The 20,782-nt window shown below is 46.3% G+C and overlaps 1 protein-coding gene across 5 annotated transcripts in view; it reads left to right on the top strand.

The window, feature by feature from the left end:
* WWP2 (WW domain containing E3 ubiquitin protein ligase 2) overlaps nucleotides 1-20,782 on the top strand; it is a 159,203-nt gene that overhangs the window by 78,392 nt on the left and 60,029 nt on the right. For all 5 annotated transcript variants that reach the window (XM_021093861.1, XM_021093864.1, XM_021093862.1 and 2 more), the window contains exon 7: nucleotides 18,944-19,071. In XM_021093861.1, coding sequence (XP_020949520.1) covers nucleotides 18,944-19,071 — 128 coding nt within the window. The remainder of the gene's footprint in view (nucleotides 1-18,943; nucleotides 19,072-20,782) is intronic.

Below are 20,782 nucleotides of genomic sequence, written 5' to 3'. Positions count from 1 at the left end.
ACCCACCAGTCCTCTTAGTGTCTGCCTTTTCTAGAATGTCATGTAACTGGAATCCTAAAGGCTGTTGCTCACATTGTCTCCTTTCACTTAGTGTTATGCATCGAAGATTCCTCCATGTCTTCCCATGACTTGCTGGCTCATTTGTTTTTTTAGCACTGAATAATATTCCATTATCTGGACATACCACAGTTTATTTACCCGTTCACCCACTGAAGGACATTTTGGTGGTTTGTAAGTTTTGACAGCCGTGATTGAAGCTGCTATAAACATCCCCGTGCAGGTGTTTCTGTGGACATGTTTTCAACTCCTTTGGTAAATACCATGGAGAGTGAGTGATCACTAGGCTGTATGGGAAGAGGGTAAGAGTATGTGTAGTTTTGTAAGAAGTTGCCAAAGTGGCTGGACCATTTTACACTCCCACCAGCGATGACCGCACATTCCTGTTGCATGGCATCCTTGCTAGCATTTGGTGTTGGTGGTGTTCCAGATTTTGGCTGTTCTAAAGAGCTCGTACTGGAACCTCATTTGCATTTCCCTGATGACACATGCTAAAGGGTCCCTTTTCATGTACTTATTTACCGTCCGTACATATTCCTTGGGGAGGTGTCTGTTCATATCTTTTGCCCATTTTTTTAATCAGGTTTTTTTCCTTTTCTTATTGTTGAGTTTCTTTTTTTGTTTTTTGTTTTTTTTTTTTGTCTTTTTGCTATTTCTTGGGCCGCTCCTGCGGCATATGGAGATTCCCAGGCTAGGGGTCTAATCGGAGCCATAGCCACCAGCCTACACCAGAGCCACAGCAACACGGGATCCGAGCCACGTCTGCAACCTGCACCACACCTCACAGCAACGCCGGATCATTAACCCACTGAGCAAGGGCAGGGACCGAACCCGCAACCTCATGGTTCCTAGTCGGATTTGTTAACCACTGAGCCACGACAGGAACTCCTTATTGTTGAGTTTTAAGACGTCTTTGTATATTTTGGATAACAGCCCTTTATCAGATAGGTCTTTTGCAAACATTTTCTTCCAGTCTGTGTCTTGTCTTCTTAGTCTCTTGACCACCTCTTTTTGTAAATAAGATTTTATTGGAATCCAGCTATGCTCATTTACATATCCTCTGTGGCTCCTTTCATGCTGTAACGGCAGAGTTAAGCATTTGTGACAGAGACCATATGGTCTGCAAAGCGTGAAAGACTCACTATCTGGCCCTTGACAGGATGCTGCTTCCTGCTGTAGGAGATGGTTCAAAAAGGGTTATGTTTTGCTGAGGACTTGAGATTTTATTCTTTGGAAACAGGGGACCACTGAATTCTGAGCAAGGGCGTGATGTGCTGTTTCTGTGGTAAAGGATTCAGGTAAGTATCTGCTGGATGAGTCTGAAGCTGTGTCAGTTAGGGCTCCCTGCAAGAAACAGAGACCGCTGTAGGTATTTTGAGCAGAAGAGGATATAATATGGGGAATTAAGGGTTTATAAAGATCACTGGCTGTGCTGGAGGAATAGAAAGGAGCCCCTCCCCCTCCCTGGTTTCAAGGTCATAGTCCTGTGGCTGCAATCCAGAGGTCAGGAGACTGCTGCTCCTACAACCATCTCACATGCATGAAGCGGTGTCCAGGCGGCGGTGCATGGAGGCTGCCAGAGTCCCCCCCCCATCATCACCCCCAGAAGTCTCTCCTTTCCTTCTGCTTTCCAGGTCTCTCGTAGGAGCTTCTCATTGGTGCCATCTAAGTCACTTCCTAGCTGCACGGTAGTCAGTTTGAGGGGGATTGGAGAAGGGCCACTTGTGGAATAGAAGAAGGTGGGCATGGCTGACACAGTGGAGGCTGAGGCCAGACTCAACGGGAAGAGCACTGTGGGAAGTGGTGAGACAGGAGGTGGTGACAGATTAGAGAGGAGAAGGGGAAGTACCTGGGAGGTGTGATCATTGAGCAGGACCCAGTGACTCACTACTCAGACATGGTGGAGGGTGAGGAGCCACAGAGGGGACTCTCAGACTCTTGGATTGTGATGCCATCCCTGGAAAGAGGAAATGCAGGAGGGGAGCAGCTTATGAAGCGGTCACTTTATTATTATTATTATTTTTGTCTTTTTGCCTTTTCTAGGGCCGCTTCCTGCGGCATATGGAGGGTTCCCAGGCTAGGGGTATAATCCGAGCTGTAGCCGCCCGGCCTGTACCAGAGCCACAGCAATGCAGGGTCCGAGCCTCCTCTGTGACTTACACCACAGCTCACGGCAACACCGGATCCTTAACCTACTGAGCAGGGCCAGGGATCAAACCCCCAACCTCATGGTTCCTAATTGGATTCATTAACCACTGCATGACTACGGGAACTCCGAAGCGGTCACTTTAAAATGACACCCCCGTAATGGTTGTGATTGGTGTTGAGGAGGCCCCATGGAACAGTGGTACCATGTGGCTCTGGGGCAGAGTCCTTCCTCTGAAAGCGTATCCATTGCAGGAGGAATGCAAACCAAAATGTGTTCCCGACATTGAACAACTGGGCCAGTGGAAGGGTCACCACAAATCAGGGAGCAGGGGTGACATGTCTACTTTAACCAGATCCTTGTCCAGATTCTGGGACTTCTCAGTCCTAGAAAATTGTGATTGAAAGGGAAAGAGTTGAGCGAGAAGCCAGGAAAAGGAGCCCAGGTCTCAAAGAAAGTCACGGGAGCTTAAGTGGTTTGGGTATGTGCTGACTGAAGACCAGAGCAGAACTGACTGCAGATGCTCTGGACAGATGTGGATGGCGGGGAAAAGGGTTGCCTCAGCCATGGCGTTTGTGGCTGTGGTTTGGTGTGATGAGGTTAGACTTTTCCTTTAGGATTCTCTTGGCCCTGGATGGCTCCTTTTGAAAGTGCCAAGGTCTGTGGAAGTGGAGATTTGGGGTTTGGTTTAGTGACTGTCTTTACGATGGCATGCCCAACGTTTTAAATAGAACGACTCCTTTCAAACACTGGAACAATTCTATATTTAGGTTTTTCATTTTGCATTAGGTAAAAATAGTCACAGAACTGAAGCACAGAATTTATATTGCTCTGTGCTCTACACATCACAGAGTTTCCTGAAGTTACGATGTACCCACAACTAGTTGAAAATATGGTCAGACTATTAGTCTCAATATTCTTTGGGTCTCCAATCCTTATTTCTGTTTATGTATTGGTTCACATCATTCTGGATTTTGCCTCTTAGCATTTTTGCCAAAATTATAGCCACAATGGCCCAGCTGACCTATCTACAGGTTTAAGTTTGTGGACTAGTCCTTTCTGGAAACGTTGCCACCTCGGTGTCTATAGTAACATGAAATCCCAGAGTGTTCCTCCTTTTTTTTTTTTCCTCTGGTTTTATTGATCGTTATTGTTATTATTTGTCTAAAAGGGTGGCACTCACAGCATATAGAGATTCCCAGGCTAGAGGTTGAATTGGAGCTGCAGCTGCTGGCCTACACCACAGCCACAGCAACACAGATCCGAGCCACATCTGCAACCTACCCCACAGGCCTGGGATCGAACCCACATCCTCTTGGATACTAGTCAGGCTCGTTAACCACTGAGCCATGATGGGAACTCCTATCTTCCTTATTTAAAAAACACACTTGAGCCATGCGAAGACGTATAAATGTGTTAGCTGATTTGCATTTCTCTAATAATCAGTGATGTTGAGCATTTGTTGGCCATTTGTATATCTTCTTTGGAGAAATGTCTATTGAGGTCTTTTTGCCCATTTTTCAACTGGGTTGTTTTTTTGCTGTTGAGTTATATAAGTTGTTTGTGTATTTTAGAGATTAAGCCCTTGTCATTTGCATCATTGAAACTAGTTTCTTGAGAAACTAATGGACTTGGAGAACAGACTTGTGGTTGCCAAGGGGAAGGGGGAGGGAGTGGGATGGATTGGGAATCTGGGGTTAATAGATGCAAACTATTACATTGGAATGCATAAGCAATGAGGTCCTGCTGTATAGAACTGGGAACTATATCTAGTCCCTTATGATGGAGTATGATGGAGGATAATGTGAGAAAAAGAATGTGTGTGTGTGTGTGTGTGTGTGTGTGTGTGAGAGAGAGAGAGAGAGAGAGAGAGAGAGACTGGGTCACTTTGCTGTATAGTAGAAAACTGACAGAACACTGTAAACCAACTCTAATGGAAAAAAATGAAAATCATTAAAAAAAAGAAACTATTTTTTCCCATTCTGTAGGTTTTCTTTTCTTTTTATGGTTTCCTTTGCTATGCAAAGCTTGTCAGTTCGATTAGGTCCCATTGGTTTATTTTTGCTTTTATTTCTGTTGCCTTGGGAGACTGACCTAAGAAAACATTTGTACAGTTGATGTCAGAGAATGTTTTGCCTATGTTCTCTTCCAGGAGCTTGATGGTGTCTTGTCTTACGTTTAAGTCTTTAAGCCATTTTGAGTTTATTTTTGTGCATGGTGTGAGGGTGTGTTCTGGTTTCACTGATTTGTATGCAGCTGTCCAGTTTTCCCAGCACCACTGGCTGAAAAGGCTGTCTTTTTCCCACTTTATATTCTTGCCTCCTTTGTTGAAGATTAATTGTCCATAGGGGTCTGGGTTTGGATTCTCTATTCTGTTCCATTGGTCTATGTGTCTGTTTGGTACCAGTACCACATTGTCTTGGTTACTGTAGCTTTGTGATATTGTCTGAAGTTTGGGAGAGTTATAATAGTTTACATCTGCTAACCAATCCCCAAATCCCAATCCTTCCCTCTCCCACTCCCCTTCTCCTTGGCAGTCACAACTCTGTTCTCTTTATCTGTGAGTCTGTTTTTGTTTAGCCTGTTTTTGTTTCCTAGATATGTTGATTTGTGTAGTCAGTGATACTGTAATCACTTTGTATGGTGACACGTAGTTAACCAGACTTACCATGGTGATCAATTCATAAAGTACATAAATGTCCAACCACTATGTCATATGCCTGAAAGTAATAGAATATTGTATGTCATTTATATTTCAGTTAAAACAAAAAATTGAAAAAAAATCTAAGCAGTATGATACCTTTTATCTTTTTTTTTTTTTAAACATATGCTTTTTTTTTTTTTTTTTTAACAGTTTCAGCATCTTTATTTATTTATTTATTTTTGTCTTTTTTGTTGTTGCTGTTGTTGCTATTTCTTGGGCCGCTCTCGCGGCATATGGAGGTTCCCAGGCTAGGGGTTGAATCGGAGCTGTAGCCTCCAGCCTACGCCAGAGCCACAGCAACGCGGGATCCGAGCCGCGTCTGCAACCTACACCACAGCTCATGGCAACGCCGGATCGTTAACCCACTGAGCAAGGGCAGGGACCGAACCCACAACCTCATGGTTCCTAGTCGGATTCGTTAACCACTGCGCCACTACGGGAACTCCCCTTTTATCTTTAAACTGTCATCGTTAGTCCATTTATGTCTCTTGTAATTCTTGATAACTTTGCAGCTTTCTCCAAAGATGATTTTTTTTTATCATGTTGCCTTTTTTTTTTTTTTTTTTTTTGTCTTTTTAAGGCTGTACCCATGGCATATGGAGGTTCCCAGGCTAGGGGTCGAATCAGAGCTGTAGCTGCCGGCCTACGCCAGAGCCACAGCAGCGCTGGATCCAAGCCGCATCTGCAACCTACACAACAGCTCACGGCAACGCCGGATCGTTAACCCACTGAGCAAGGGCAGGGACCGAACCCGCAACCTCATGGTTCCTAGTCAGATTCGTTAACCACTGCGCCACGACGGGAACTCCCATCTTGCCTTTTAATTGCTGTCTGTCCTGCCTTCTTTGTTACCCTCTCTCTGCTAGGCTAACTTTCTGGTTTAAGCCTGTGTTTGGCCTACCTTTTCTTTGTCCTGATGAATTGAAGCTATCTTTGGCTCACCGGTTTTTTGATAATGGTGTATGAACTTCTGTATCTTGACGGTGTAAAAAGAACAAGGATTTCTTCCCTGGCTCCCTGTTTGCAGATTTTCTGTTTGGACTTGGCCTTCACTTGGACTTTTATGACACATCTATGTATTAAGTCTACTTTGTGTGCTTATAAATGGCCTTGGAAGGTACAACTTTTTAATGGGAAAATGGCAACAATTTTTAACATGAGATTAGTGAAAAGTCTAGAGTAGAAGATGTGTGAATCATTTTTATTTTGTGAAGGAGAGGGAAGATGAGAACAGGATTGGTTTTATAGGTTTTTTTTTTTTTAATTTTACCTGAATAATTGTACCTTTAATAAAAGGGAAGCATAAATCAGCTATAATAGAAAAAATAAAAATCTTACCAAAAAAAGGAAGCAAAAGGCTTTCTTTTAAATCTCATAATAAAATTTTGCTTTACTCTTAGAAAAGAATGTTGAACTGGGGACTCTTGAGGGGTTAGTTTTCCTCTTCCATCCATGGCACTCTTTTTTTGCACATGGGGAGGGGTACAGGGGGAGTGGTGCTGAGTTGTCAGCCAGCTCTTCTGGGCCTTATGCATCTTAGTGTCATCCCCAGGGCCTAGAATAGTGCCTTGCTGCACATGGCAGCAGCTTGATAAATACTCATTGAACTGATAGCGTCTTGTGTTCCTGCTTCTCACTTGCCAGAACTTTGAGGTGGGTCCTGCTACCACTTTACATTCCTCGGCACCCTGACTTCTGAGAAGGGTTGGTTTCAGGGGCATAGAGTACAGGGGAGACTTTTTATCAGGATGGCCTGGTGCTTTCCAAGTTTTCCAGGCCTTAGCCTTTCCAAGGCTTAGCCTTACCGCCAAATAGTGGGTTCCCACTGCCTGCTCAGTCTCCTCTTCCGTCTTTTCTTCATCATGGATATTTTCACTTGGAACCCTTTTCGTGGACTGTCGTTTCCAAATCCTTGCATCTTTTTGTTATTGTTTTGGGGGTCGGGGTGCTGTGCCTGTAGTATGTGGAAAATCCTCGTCCAGGGATCAAACCCGTACCACTGCCTCAACCAAGCCGCTGCAGTGACAACTCCAGATCTTTAACCCTCTGTGCCACAAGGGAACTCCTCGAGTCCTTTTAAGGCTAATGTTGGAATCAGAGATAAGTTGATACGTGAATAAGTCTTGTTTGGAAAAGGATCCTGTAAAGTCCATGTGCCTGAATTCTACCAGAAAAGAGTGTTACTCACCCTCTGAGAACAGTAGTGTCTCATAGATGTACAGATCTCCAGGTGATGGTGAATCTTAGGAATGTGTGTCTCATCAAGGACACTGGGATCGTGGAAACGCTATTCCTGTGAGATGAGCACCGACTCCATGGGCCACTGCCGTCTGAGTCAGGCCCTCTAACTAGACTGAGGCAGGAAGCTCAGCAAGAATTCCGGCTGAGGCCATTACCTAACCGTATATTCAGAGTATCTTCTGTGGAAATTGCCCTTTGCCTGGAGAGGATGTATTCATTTTCAGTTCCCAGGTGACAGCACAGGTTTAGGACTTCATACAGTGTCACTTATGAGCTCACAGTTCTGTGGGTCAGAAGACCCAGAGCCTTGTGGCTGCTGACTGGTCTCCTCAGGGTCTCACGGGGCCCAGATCAAGGTGTCAGTAGGGTTGCATGCTTATCCAGAAACCAAGGGAGAATTTGCTTCAGAGTTCATTTGAGTCACTGCCTGAATTCAGTCACTCACAGTTGTAGGACTGGGGTCCCCATTTCCTTGCTTGGTCTTTTTTTTTTTGGTCTTTTTGCCATTTCTTGGGTGGCTTCCACAGCATATGGAGGTTCCCAGGCTAGGGGTCCAATCGGAGCTGTAGCCGCCGGCCTACATCACAGCCACAGCAACTCGGGATCTGAGCCGTGTCTGTGACCTACACCACAGCTCCCGGCAACGCTGGATCCTTAACCCACTGAGCAAGGGCAGGGATTGAACCCACAACCTCATGGTTCCTAGTCGGATTCGTTAACCACTGAGCCATGACGGGAACTCCTTCCTTGCTTGGTCTTGATCGAGGCCTCATTCAGCTCCTTAAGGCCACCCATGTTCCTTCTCATATGTGTGCGCCCCCTCCCCCCCGCCCCCCGCCGTCATCAGATTGGCAAGGGTGTGTCACGTTTCCCTTGATCTTTGACTCTCTGATTTTCTCCTCTGCGCTTCATGTCTGACAATTGCAGGAGAAAGTGCTTTTAGAAGCTATGTCATTAGATTGGGCCCGTCTGAATGAATGATCTCCCTTTCTTTCTTTTTTATTTTATTTTATTTTATTTATTTTTGGCCATCTCCACAGCATGTGGAAGTTCCTGGGCCAAGGATCAAACCTGTGCCACAGCAGCAGTCCAGACCGCTGCAGTGACAATGCCGGATCCTTAACCCACTGCTTCACAAGGGAACTCCTGATCTCCCTTTTTTAAGGTCAGCTTTGACATACAATATCATAATAGATCAATATTATTATGCATATTATCATATAGTAACATAATCAAGGGTGTGTTATGCCAGCATATTCCCTGGTTTTAGGCATTAGGGTATAGTGTCTTTGGGAGGAGGGAGATTTGGAAATTCTACCTGTCACAGAAGATATCTCTCTTAATTCCTGTGTCTAATCGCTTACCCAGACTTTACCTATTGGAGATTGCTTGAAAATTATAGATAGAGGAGTTCCCATCGTGGCGCAGTGGTTAACGAATCCGACTAGGAACCACGAGGTTGCCGGTTCGGTCCCTGCCCTTGCTCAGTGGGTTAACGATCCGGCGTTGCCGTGAGCTGTGGTGTAGGCTGCAGACGTCGCTTGGATCCCACGTTGCTGTGGCTCTGGCGTAGGCCAGAGGCTGCAGCTCCGATTTGACCCCTAGCCTGGGAACCTCCATATGCCGCAGGAGCAGACCAAAGAAATAGCAAAAAGACAAAAAAAAAAAAAAAAAAAGAAAGAAAATTATAGATAGAACCACCACCACAACAAAAGAAACCCGTGATAAGTAAAGTTTGGTTGGATTTGGAGATCGTCTTACAGTTTTAGTGTAGGTCTTGGCACAAAATGAGTCTAATGAAATGATTTTTATTTGTTGACCTCAACACTAGAGAATGTTTTCACATGATGCTGAGGGCTGATCTTTCCGGAAGACAAAAGACTTTGCAACACCTGCTAGATGGTGAATTCCATCTCTTAGTGCGGATTCTATTCTTTAAAGGGGTGGTGGGAGGTGGGAAAGTGAGGAGTGGCTGGATTGCCCAGAACAAAGGCGGTATTAGAGATTATAGGCCCAAGAGCGCTTTTATTCTTGATAAGTCGCTTTTTTCATTTGTTCAGCAATTTTGTTGTTGTTGTTGTTGTTGTTGCTATTTCTTGGGCCGCTCCCGCGGCATATGGAGGTTCCCAGGCTAGGGGTCGAATTGGAGCTGCAGCCACCGGCCTACGCCAGAGCCACAGCAACGCGGGATCCGAGCCGCGTCTGCAACCTACACCACAGCTCATGGCAACGCCGGATCGTTAACCCACTGAGCAAGGTCAGGGACCGAACCGGCAACCTCGTGGTTCCTAGTCGGATTCGTTAACCACTGCGCCACGACGGGAACTCCCTGTTTAGCAATTTTTATACGTCCACTGTGGAGCCAAGCACGTGCTAGGTGCTGGTTATACAAAGGTACACAAAACAGACATGACTCCCGACCTCGTGGGCCTTGTTGAAGACAGACATTAAACAGATAAACGAACACCTAGGTACCAATAGAAGTGCCATAAAGGCAAAGGGGAGAATTCTATGCGAGAGAATTCAAGGGAATTTAGTGCATCCTGGGAGAGGAGGGCCAAGATCGGGATGGGCAGCCAGCTGGGTGAAGAGTCCAGAGCAAAGTGTGCCAGGCCAGTAGATGAGCGAAGGCTCTGAGCTTTCTTCCGGAGGCGCTTAGAGGGGGCTTTGGAGGAGGGTCCGTTGAACCTATCCTTTTAGGAGCTTACCTCTCTCCTTCTGAACTCCGGCCTTGGTGATTTGTAGTGTCCCAACACTTGGACATAATGCCCCAGTGTCCTGTCATCCCTGGTACCTCAGGGTCCTATGCGGTCCTTTCAGGTCTGGGGCTCTAGCACAGGGACACTCTGGGCCAGGCCACGTTCAAACAAGATATGATGCCTGTAGGAAGGGGGAGACTCTTTTCTAGTCTACCCGGTGCCAGAAGTTGGAGCTTGGCTTTCGGGGTGGGCCCCATGCAGCTTCCTCCTGTCAGTGGAGGTCGATGGTCCACCTGGTCTCCTGAGCAGCCTGTGCCCTTGTGCCATCTCAGGACGTGGGACAGGTAAGTCTTGGGCTGCCACCTAAGTTCAGGGAACCTCAGGTCATCCCCCGCTGCCCCAGGCGGTGGGGAGGGGGCTCGAAGGCGACAGTGAACACCTGCCCTGGACCTCATTTCTCCCTCAAGTCTGGGAGCGTGTTTGCCCTTCTTTTCAGTGAAGCCCAGCGTACAACCTGGAATGAGAGGCGGTGAATCAGTTGATGGTGTGTTTTGTCTTGAAGTGAATTTTGTAGTCTCAGAAAGCTGCCACCATTGAGGAGATTGTCCTCCAGGTTGGGCAAAAGTCCATCACTTGTCCTTCTGTCATGTGCAGTGGACTTAGCAGCAGTTTTATTTTTACCTTTCCTGTCATTTCCGAGGCCAGCAGCTAGAGGTAGGGTGTGGAATGGAGCCGTAAATTACCCTTGGAATGACTAGAATTGTCCCATTTTTAACTCTAATTGCGCCTTTCCCTTTTCACCTCTCCTCTTTATCCTCCTCCCACCCCACCCCACGCCCACTGCCCAGTCCACGTTTGAATAAGAAGGAAGCAGGGCGAGGGCAGAGGCGGGAGCAGATATGCTTATGGATGCCTCCCTGAGTAGTGGAAACTTTTCCCATCACTGCTTCCCATTTTTTCTCCATGCTTCTATTTTAAGTGCTTTTTTCCCTCCCCTCTGGTTCTTTTACTGGAAACCAGCCCAGCCTCAGTTTTGTTTCCATGCTGCTATTAAAAGACAATGCCCAGTTAAGAGTTCTTGGAGGAGGGGCAGCTCTTGGTCTCGTGGTGCAGGCAAATATCGGTTCCCCGGAGGGAGATGTGAGACGGGTTTTAAGTTTATTGAGCAACTATGACTTCTGCATCTGTCTTTGTTTTTGTTTTTTCTTTTAAATGGAGGCATACCCACTCTCAGCGGTTCTACTCTGAAACTTCTCTTTTGCTGAGATTGAAGGCTAATGGGCCTGAATTCTGAGGTTGAAGAACCTCTCTTTAGGATTCTGGGCCTCTTTTTACCAAGATAGAAACATACACTTGGGCACCCAGTGTCCTGTGAGTGAATTCTTGACATAAGGGAGAGCCGTGTCCCCAGGCTTTGAAGTATCCCTGTATTTATTAATTCAGAGTGTCTGTGATGTCCTGAGTATCGCCTAAATCACATTCCCAGCAGGGTTCTTGTTTGCTGACTGTTTTTGAGCATATCTTCATAACATAAGTTACCTGCTTTTTAAAACTTCTGCTCACTTTAACTTTGTCTCACGTGATGAGCAGTTTTTGCAGTGGCTAGAACATATAAATTGCTCTTTAAAAGTATTAAGTTTGGGGAGTTCCCTTTGTGGCTCAGCGGTTAATGAACCCGACTAGAATCCATGAGGATGCAGTTCGATCCCTAGCCTCACTCAGTAGGTTAAGGATCTAGTGTTGCCATGAGCTGTCATGTAGGTCTTAGATGTGGCCCGGATCCTGCATTGCTGTGGCTGTGGCTGGTGGCTGCAGCTTCAATTCAACTCCTAGCCTGGGAACCTCCACATGCCGTGGGTGTGGCCCTAAAAAAAAGTATTAAGTTTGGTTTATGGAGGTATAATTTATATATGGTAAAATGAACCCTATGCCATGTACAGTTCTATGGCTTTTGACAAAAGAATTAGAGCCTGGTAAAGTATGACCACAATCAAGATACAGAAAGGTTTGTCTCCCCCACAAGTTCCCTTGTGCCCCTTTGTAATCAACCCCTACTTCTACTCCAGCCACCGGCAGATGCTAATTGTTTCTTTTCCCTACAGTTTTGCCTCTTCCTAAATGTCATGAAAATGGAATGATATACTCAGTCACCTTGTGTGTCTGTCTTCTTGCACTTGGCATCATATATGTGTGATTCATCTTCGATGCTTCACGCATCAGTAGCTCATTCCTCTTATTTGCTGAGTAGTATTTCACTGTGTGGTTGTACCACAGTCTGTCTGTTCATTCATCACTATGGATTGTGACACTTTTGGAAATGATGAATAAAGTCACTATAAATGTTTGCCTACAGGTCTTGCATAAACATGTTCTCATTTCTCTTGAGTAAATACCGAGGAGTAGAATTGCTAGTGTGCATGCTAAGAGTATGTTTAGCTTGAGAAGAAACTGCCAAGTTACTTTCCAAACTGTTAGCACCAGCAGTGTTTGAGAGTCCCAGGTGCTTTGGATTCTTGCCAGTGTTGTTACTGTCAGGGTGCTTTTGTTTGTGTTTGTTTGTTTTTTACTTGGTCCATCCTAACACTTGGTGAACCATCTCTTGGTGCTTTTAATTTGTGTTTCCCTGATGACTAATGATGTTGAGCATCTTTCAAGTGCTTATTTGCAATTTGTAGACCTCCTCTTTTAAAATATTTTGATTATTTCTGTATTGGCTTATTCTTTTTTGGCCATGCGCATGGCACATAAAGTTCCCAGGCCGGTGGTTGAAACTGCACCGCAGCAGTGACAATGCCGGAACCATAACCCACCCAGCCACCAGAGAACTCCAGTTTATTCTTTTTATTATTGAGTTTTTAGAGTTTTTTCTTACATAGTCTAGATATTCTAGATGTAATCCTTTATCATAGATGTATTTTGCAAACAATTTTTCTTAGTCTAGGGATTGTCTTTTCATTTTCTTGATAGTGTCTTTGAAAGAGCAGGAGTTTTGAATTTTGATGATGCCACCAACTGCTTTTTTAAATTTTTTAAATTACTCAATGAATTTATTACATTTATAGTTGTACAATGATCATCACAATCTGGTTTTATAGGATTTCCATCCCACAATCCCAGCACATCCCCCCACCCCCCAAACTGTCTCCTCTGGAGACCGTAAGTTTTTTGAAGTCTGTGAGTCAGTATCTGTTCTGCAAAGAAGTTCACTCTGTCCTTTTTTCAAATTCCACATGTCAGTGAAAGCATTTGATGTTGGTGTCTCACTGTATGGCTCACTTCACTTAGCATGATAATTTCTAGGTCCATCCATGTTGCTAAAAATGCTGGTGTTTCATTCCTTTTAATGGCTGAGTAATATTCCATTGTGTATATGTCCTACATCTTCTGGATCCACTCCTCTGTCGATGGACATTTAAGTTGTTTCCATGTCTTGGCTATTGAAAATAGTGCTGCAGTGAACATTGGAGTACATGTGTCTTTTCGAATCATGGTTTTCTCTGGATATAGATGCCCAGGAGTGGGATTGCTGGATCAAATGGTAGTTCTATTTTGAGTTTTCTGAGGCATCTCCATACTGTTTTCCACAGTGGTTGCACCAATTTGCAATCCCACCAACAGTGTATTAGGGTTCCTTTTTCTCCACACCCTCTCCAGCACTTCTTGTTTGTAGACTTTTGGGTGATGGCCATTCTGGCTGGTGTAAGGTGGTACCTCAGAGTGGTTTTGATTTGCATGTCTCTAATGATGAGTGATGTTGAATATCTTTTCATGTGTTTTTTGGCCATCTGTCTGTCTTCTTTGGAGAACTGTCTGTTTAGATCTTCTGCCCCTTTTTTGATGGGGTTGTTTGTTTTTTTGGTATTGAGTGGTAGGTTTTTATAAATTTCGGAGATGAATCCCTTGACAGTAGCTTCATTTGCAAAGATTTGCTCCCATTCTGTGGGTTGTCTTTTTGTTTTGTTTAGGGTTTCCTTTTCTGTGCAGAAACTTTTCAGTTTGATTCTGTCCCATTTGCTTATTTTTGTTTTTATTGTCATGAGTCTAAGAGGTGGATCTGAGAAGATGTTGCTGTCATTTATGTCGGAGAGTATTTGGCCTATGTTTTCCTCTGAGAGTTTTATAGTGTCTGGTCTTATATCTAGGTCTTTAATCCATTTGGAGTTTATTTTTGTGTATGGTGTTAGGAAGTGTTCTAATTTCATTCTTACATGTGGCTGTCCAGTTTTCCCAGCACCACTTATTGCACAAGGTGTCCTTTGTCCATCGTACATTCTTGCCTCCTTTGTCATAGATGAGTTGGCTGTAGGTGCGTGGGTTTAATCCTAGGCTTTCTATCCTGTTCCACTGATCTATATATCTGTCTTTGTGCCAATACCATATGGTTTTCAGGATTGTTGCTTTGTAGTATAGTCTGAAGTCCGGAAGCCTGATTCCTCCAGCTGCATTTCTCCTTTTCAGGATGTCTTTGACTATTCTGGGTCTTTTGTGCTTCCAAACAAATGTTAAAATATTTTGTTCATGTTCTGTGAAAAATGTGCTTGGTAATTTGATAGGGATTGCATTGAATCTGTAGATTGCCTTAGGTAGTATAGTCATTTTGAAAATATTAACTCTTCCAATCCACGAGCATGGTATATCTTTCCATCTATTTGTGTCATCTTTTTTTTTTTTTCCTTTTCTAGGGCCACTCCCACAGCATGTAGAGGTTCCTAGGCTATGGGTCTAATTGGAGCTGTTGCCACTGGCCTACACCATAGCCACAGCAACACAGGATCCGAGCCGCATCTGCGACCTACACCACAGCTCACAGCAGCGCCGGATCCTTAACCCACTGAGCAAGGCTGGGGATCTAACCTGCAACCTCATGGTTTCTAGTCAGGTTCGTTAACCACTGTGCCACAACGGGAACTCCCTATTTGTGTCACCTTTGATGTCTTTCATCAGTGTCTTATAGTTTTCAGAGTACAGGTGTTTTGACTCTTTGGGTAGGTTTACTCCTAGGTTTTTTATTCTTTTGGATGTGATGGTGAACAGGATTGCTTCCCTAGTTTCTCTTCCATCATCTTTTTTAACTCTTCATTTTCTTTTCGTTTACCTTACTGATGGAGGGCTGGCTTTTTTTTTTTTTTTTTTAACAAAGAAACAAAGTCTTATTTTGTTTAATGACTCCACTGTATATGTGATGATGATGGACAAAGCTGCCCTAAGTGACAATGCCAAGTTACCAGCCAGGCTCACTCCCTGCAAATGGCTCCCACCCACACGTATTGTAGTGTGTGATGCAGAATTACAAATCACTGCATTTCCACTGAGATAGAAGCTCCTTGAGGTCAGGGACTCTTTCTCTTTGGTTGCTAGCCCTAGAACAGAGCCTAGTGCTCAGAGATTAATGACTGAATGCAATCCAGTGACCTTGATAAAGGGTGACGCAGGATGTCCCATGGCGTCCAAGGCTGTGACTCTCAGGGTCAGCAGAGGCCTGAGGCCAACACTGAGAGTGTTGGAGCTTGAATGATAAGGGACAGCTAAGAGCCCACTGCTGTAGCAGGTGCTCTCCGGAGTGTGGAGGGAGAACCCCAGGGTACTGACTTTGACTGGCGTTCCTCCAGGAGGCCTTATTTTCTGAGGGGGGAGCTTAGGTAAGTTCACAGCATGTTCTGAGAAGCGCCTGCTGCAATGAGAGCTGAATCTCTGGAGCGAGGTGGCCGGAAGCCATCTGTGGAGTTGTGCTGTCCATCCCTCTTCTGACTGCCCCAGGGGCAGCCTAACTCCTCCTCCCCGCCCCCGAAACGGTGGAGGGATCAGGCCAAGGTTGAAGTCACTGGCAAAGCCGAAGCCAGGCTCCTGTGGTGGAGCCCAGCTCATCTCCACCCCATCGCCCTGCTTTTGTCCTGATACTATTTTGGCTCATGGGATGTGGTTTCAGCATTTGGGCCAGCTTTGAATCACGACACAGTCCCGTCTTTTAAGGGTTGGGTGAGTCTCCCAAAGAAGAAACTGCTGAAGAGAACATTTTCCTCAAACGTTGAGGCCTTCTCTTCCTTCTAATAGTCTTATTTGACGGTAATTCAAGAGGGGAAAAGTGGAAGGTCCAGATTTAGGGCAAGGGAAGAATCTGGGGGAAGGGTGTAAGCATGTTTGTGTGTGTGTTGGGGGTGGTGATGTGTGTGAGATGTATGTGGTGATGGTGCGCTCTGTGTGTGTGTGTGTGTGTGTGTGTGTGTGTGTGTGTGGTGTGTATGTGTTGGTATGTACGTGTGTGTGTTAGGGTGTTTGTTGGGGGTATGTGTTGGTGTGTGTGGAGGGTGTGTGTTGGTATGTGTGTGTTGGTGGTGTGTGTATGTGTATGGGGTACGCATGTGTGGTGTGTGCACGTGTGTTGGGTGTGTGTGTGTGGTTTCTGTATGTTTGTGTTGGGATGTGTGTGTGTGTGTGTGTGTGTGTGTGTGTGGTGGGCGGGCAGCAGGGCAGCTGCGGGCCCGGGCGGAGAGCTGGCCGTTCGCACCTAGTGCTCCCAGCTGCCCCTGGTTTACAGGCTGAGCCCGGCTCTGCTCCAGCCTGTCATTCAGGGCGGCTGCTGTCATTAGCGGTTGGCCGTGTCTGCAAGTGTCCCTCTCCACTCTGACCACACGCCCTTTCGGGGAAGGGAGGGAGGGGCCAGGAGAGTGACGGGACCCACCCTGTTGTCCTGTCCCGCTGCTCTGCGGAGGGACAGGGAGCCCAGGGCACTAGGAGTAATCACGGGCCTGTCAGAGCCCACACGCGGGTGTGACACGACTGCTGCTGCGTGTTCCGCTCGGCCCCGCGCAGCACTGCTGCGCTCGAGGGATGCGGCCCTCTGCTGCGGGCCACCAGATCACAGTGGGCTTTTGTGTCCTTCGAAGGGGATTCCTGGCCGAAGTAAACCTTCCATCAACCAACTTTCTCTCTCAAGCTCCCCGCCCTCCTCACGTGGACACACAGTCCTCAGTGGCTGACGACCGTCTTTCCCTCTGGACTAGTCCGCGCTTGTCCCGCTCTCCATGAGGGCCGGTGGCAAAATGCTCAATACTAATATTTCTTCCCATCAAGTGGGGACTCTGAATTATTTTTCTTGACTGAGGTGTGGTTGACAGCTTTTGATTTATGAAATTAGCTCAGGGAAAAATAAGGTGGAAAAAGAGTCCGCATTAAATTTTGGTTTCCGTAGCTCAGCCGTGCCCTCTCTACCCATTTTTAACTGCCACGCAGTCTTTAGGTACGCAGGACTCTAGGGTTTGCGCGGTTTTCTTCTTCTTCCTTTTTTTTTTTTTTTTTTTTTTGGAGTTTTGGCCCAAGGAAAAAACCTTCCTTTTTTTTTTTCTTTTAACATAATCCTGTTCTTTTCCTCACTCAAAAGTAGACAAGCTTGATGAAGAAAACCAGAAAAACACAGAAAAGCGCAAAAGGAAAAACAAAAGGCATCCATGGTCCCGACTTCCCCAGATAATCACTGTCCCCATTTTGGTTTCTGCACATCTTATTGGAGAAGGTAGTTGATGGGGACGCTCCTTAGTCCCCTAGGAATCTCCGAGTTGGTTGTGCAGCTTCGCCCCAGCACACTGGACCAGAGTCTCCTCAGGAGAGGGTTCTAATGGGGATGGAGCCTCCCAGGGAGGGAGCTTTCCATTAATGGGCTTCATCGCATCACTGGCCAAGTGACTGGGGAAAGAGTGTCCTTGCATTCAGGACACTGGGATTCAGCTTAAGTCCAGGTGTCCCACCTCCAGCCTACAACTAAAGAGCTTGATCCCTTGACCCTAGAGCACCTGGATTTGAGTCTTTGCTCTGTTGCTAACTTTCTTGATGTCTGTTTTCTCATCTGTAAAATGGGCATAATAATAGTAAGCTACCTCCAGGGAGGGTTAAGTTTAATGAGATCATATATGCAGAGTGCACGGCACACCACAGGTGCCGGAACATAATGTTCCTGCTCAGTGCATATTAAATACTTCCACAGTCATTGTTTTCACATTGATTGTGGTGGTATTGTCACCGCCCTGCGTGTCGTGGTTATAGGTTGTTCTCTGAGAGTTCCCATGTGGCTCAGCGGGTTAAGAGCCTGACTAGTATCCTTGAGGATGTGGGTTCCATCCCTGGCTTCACTCAGTGGGTTAAGGATCCGGCGCTGCTGAAAACTGCAGCATAGGTTGCAAATGTGGCTTGGACCCGGCGTTGCTGTGGCTGGATCCCCTCCCCCGGAAACTTCCATATGCCTCAGTGCATATGGCCCTAAAAATAAAATAAAATAAAAAAAAAGGTTCTCTGGAACTCTGTTTCTCTGTTTGGAGAAGGGTGGTATTTTCTTCATGGGGTAATATTTACATCATCTCACCGTTGAAAAGTGGTAGATGATGATGAAGTAGAGTAATCTCCTTTGACACCCGTGAAACCAAAAGACAGGGAAGCTCAGACTTTTTTAGTGAGTGAACCAAGTCGGACTGCAGCAGGACTGTGAGAACACATACGCCTGTGGCTGTGCGTCCTCTGAAGACGGCAGGCAGATTTTCCTGGTGGTATTGATCCCTCTCTGCACTGTTCCTCATGTACTTGCCGGGGCCGTCGAGTCCTCTTCTCTTGAGAAAATATGTCCACGTACACGTTGGTCGAGGTCGTCTAATGCCCCTTGACTTTCATCCCCAGGGGAAGCATGCTTCTAGCTATAGAGAACATGGATTTGGATACGTTTGGGGCTCATTTTTGGCTAATGGGAAAAATAGGTCATCTGTAGCCTGTCCAGCGATGCTTGTTTATTTCTTACATTCGAGCCCAATAAAAATACTGTAATGGTCACAGGATAGTTTGCCAGTTATTTTGGATGTGGGGGCAATTCACTCCGGATTTGTTTACTTCAAGTGGAGAAGTTTACCCAAAGTTGCCTTCTGTGCTTTTACCGGGAAGAGAGCTCACCTGGGTCTCTGTGTTCGGGGCCAGCCTTTGTCAACTCAAGGACTGGAAGGACTATTGTGGGACTTATTGCCCGTCGTAACTAGCAAGAGAGGGCCTCCGATGACTTAGCTGGGGCACACCTTTTTCCCAGTGACTTATATTTGTCCGCTTTCTATTTTGAACTCCCAGGACACACAGACATTCAGGTGGTGCAGCCAGAACAGCCACAGCGGCCAGCGAGCAGAGCCCCGGTACTAGCAGCCGGCACCACCAGCCCATCAAGAACCCAAGCCACAGTGGCTTGGCCAACGGCACAGGTGAGTGACAGCGCAGAGTACCAGCCTGGACTAAAACCTGTCCGTACAGGGCGTCAGGACTCTGCCTGCTGTGTCAGAAGGCAGGGTGGGCGGGAGAAGACTCCCACACGAGGATGGAATTTGAACCCGTCAGTCTTTCCATGAGCCCAGCTCCTTTTCTCCCTGGCATAGTCTGTACGCCAAGGTTACTCTCCACGTGACCGAGCGCTTCTAAACTCTTGCTTTGCACAGAAACAGAGTATTGCTTTTTAAACTCATTGCTTGTCCACATTGGATTTCATTGGTGGGGGGGGGATAGATTTTATTTGTACATGACACATTTTAAAATTTCCTTAATTTAAGGAAGTGATCAGATCGGGGAGAGAGAAGGCGAAGTGTTGTTAGGAGCTGGCTTAGAGAAGACGGGTTGGGACGCTGGACCAATGGCCCGGCCCATCTGCCACTTGGAGACCATCTGTGGCTGTTCCTTTGAGAGTACTTGTCCCATTTGAGAGTGGGTAGCCCTTCCACCACCCTCCTACCCCACCCCGTAGAGCTTCTCTGCTCTTGATTCTGCTTTCCCGTAAATCGCTTTCCTTCTGTCTCTTTGGGATAGTGTTGAATTAAAAAGGAAAAAGACCCCCTCTCCCACCGCAAAAAAGTTTATTTTTCCAAACATTTCAAAGATTGTCAAGCCTTTTGTGACTTCTGGTCATTTGGTAATTTGTCTTAATTTGAGGCCGTTGGGAAAGGACATGGACATTTGCTTCCATAAACTGTAGGTGGGGAAAATACAGGTGTTTAAATTAGTGACATTGAAGTCATTTTGTAACTGGAAGTTCCTGTTGTGACTCAGCAGTAACAAACCTGACTAGTATCCATGAGGATGCGGATTCGATCCCCGGCCTCACTCAGTGGGTTAAGGATCCGGCGTTGCCATGAGCTGTGGTGTAGGTCACAGATGTGGCTTGGATCTGGCATTGCTGTGGCTGTGGTGTAGGCCAGCAGCTGTAGCTCCAGTTTGACCCCTAGCCTGGGAACCTTCATATCCACAGGTGTGACCCTAAAAAAGAAAAAAAAAAGAAGAAGAAGCAATCATTTTGTAGCTATGCTTGTGACAGCAGAAGTGGGGCATGAAGGATGGGAAATTCAGAGCAGCACAGCTTGTTCACGTCACCATTACTGTGGTAATGCTACTGCCCTTGGTGTGACAAACTTATTAAGTAGGAGACATCAATTAGGATTACTTTCTAATGGCAGTTCTCTGGCAGCAGGGAATGAGGGTTGCAGAGCCCTTCTGGTAGCTTCTGGTGCTTGGCTCTATTCCACTGGCTCCGGCAGACTGTGGCGTGGAGTGGCCTGTGTCCTGCCAGGCTCACAGTGTGTGGGGTGGCCTGATTTTTCTCCCTGGAGTTTGGGACCTGCCTGCAGGAGTTGAGTTTGCTAGCTTGCCCTGAGCCTTGAGGACGAGGATGAGCTGGCGGTGAAGAAGGATGAGTGGCCACCCAGTGCTCCTGTACTAGCCCCTGTATCCAGGTGCTGGAACAGCCAGTCACCGGAGCCAAGGGTGGCCTGGCTTCCCACCTGCGTGGTGGTGCCAGCAAGGTGGTGGCTGTGGACCGTGCTGTAGAAAACTGCGAGCACCAGAAACGTGCTTCTCTTAGAAGAACGAGCCCCTCACAGAGGAGGGCCAGTGTTCACAAACAGACCAGGGGAACTGGCTCTTGGAACC

The sequence above is a fragment of the Sus scrofa genome, chromosome 6 (assembly GCF_000003025.6).
Source record: "Sus scrofa isolate TJ Tabasco breed Duroc chromosome 6, Sscrofa11.1, whole genome shotgun sequence".
Lineage (NCBI taxonomy): Eukaryota > Metazoa > Chordata > Mammalia > Artiodactyla > Suidae > Sus > Sus scrofa.
The sequence above is the reverse complement of the archived record's forward strand: the minus strand, read 5'-3'. Positions and strand labels throughout refer to the sequence as shown.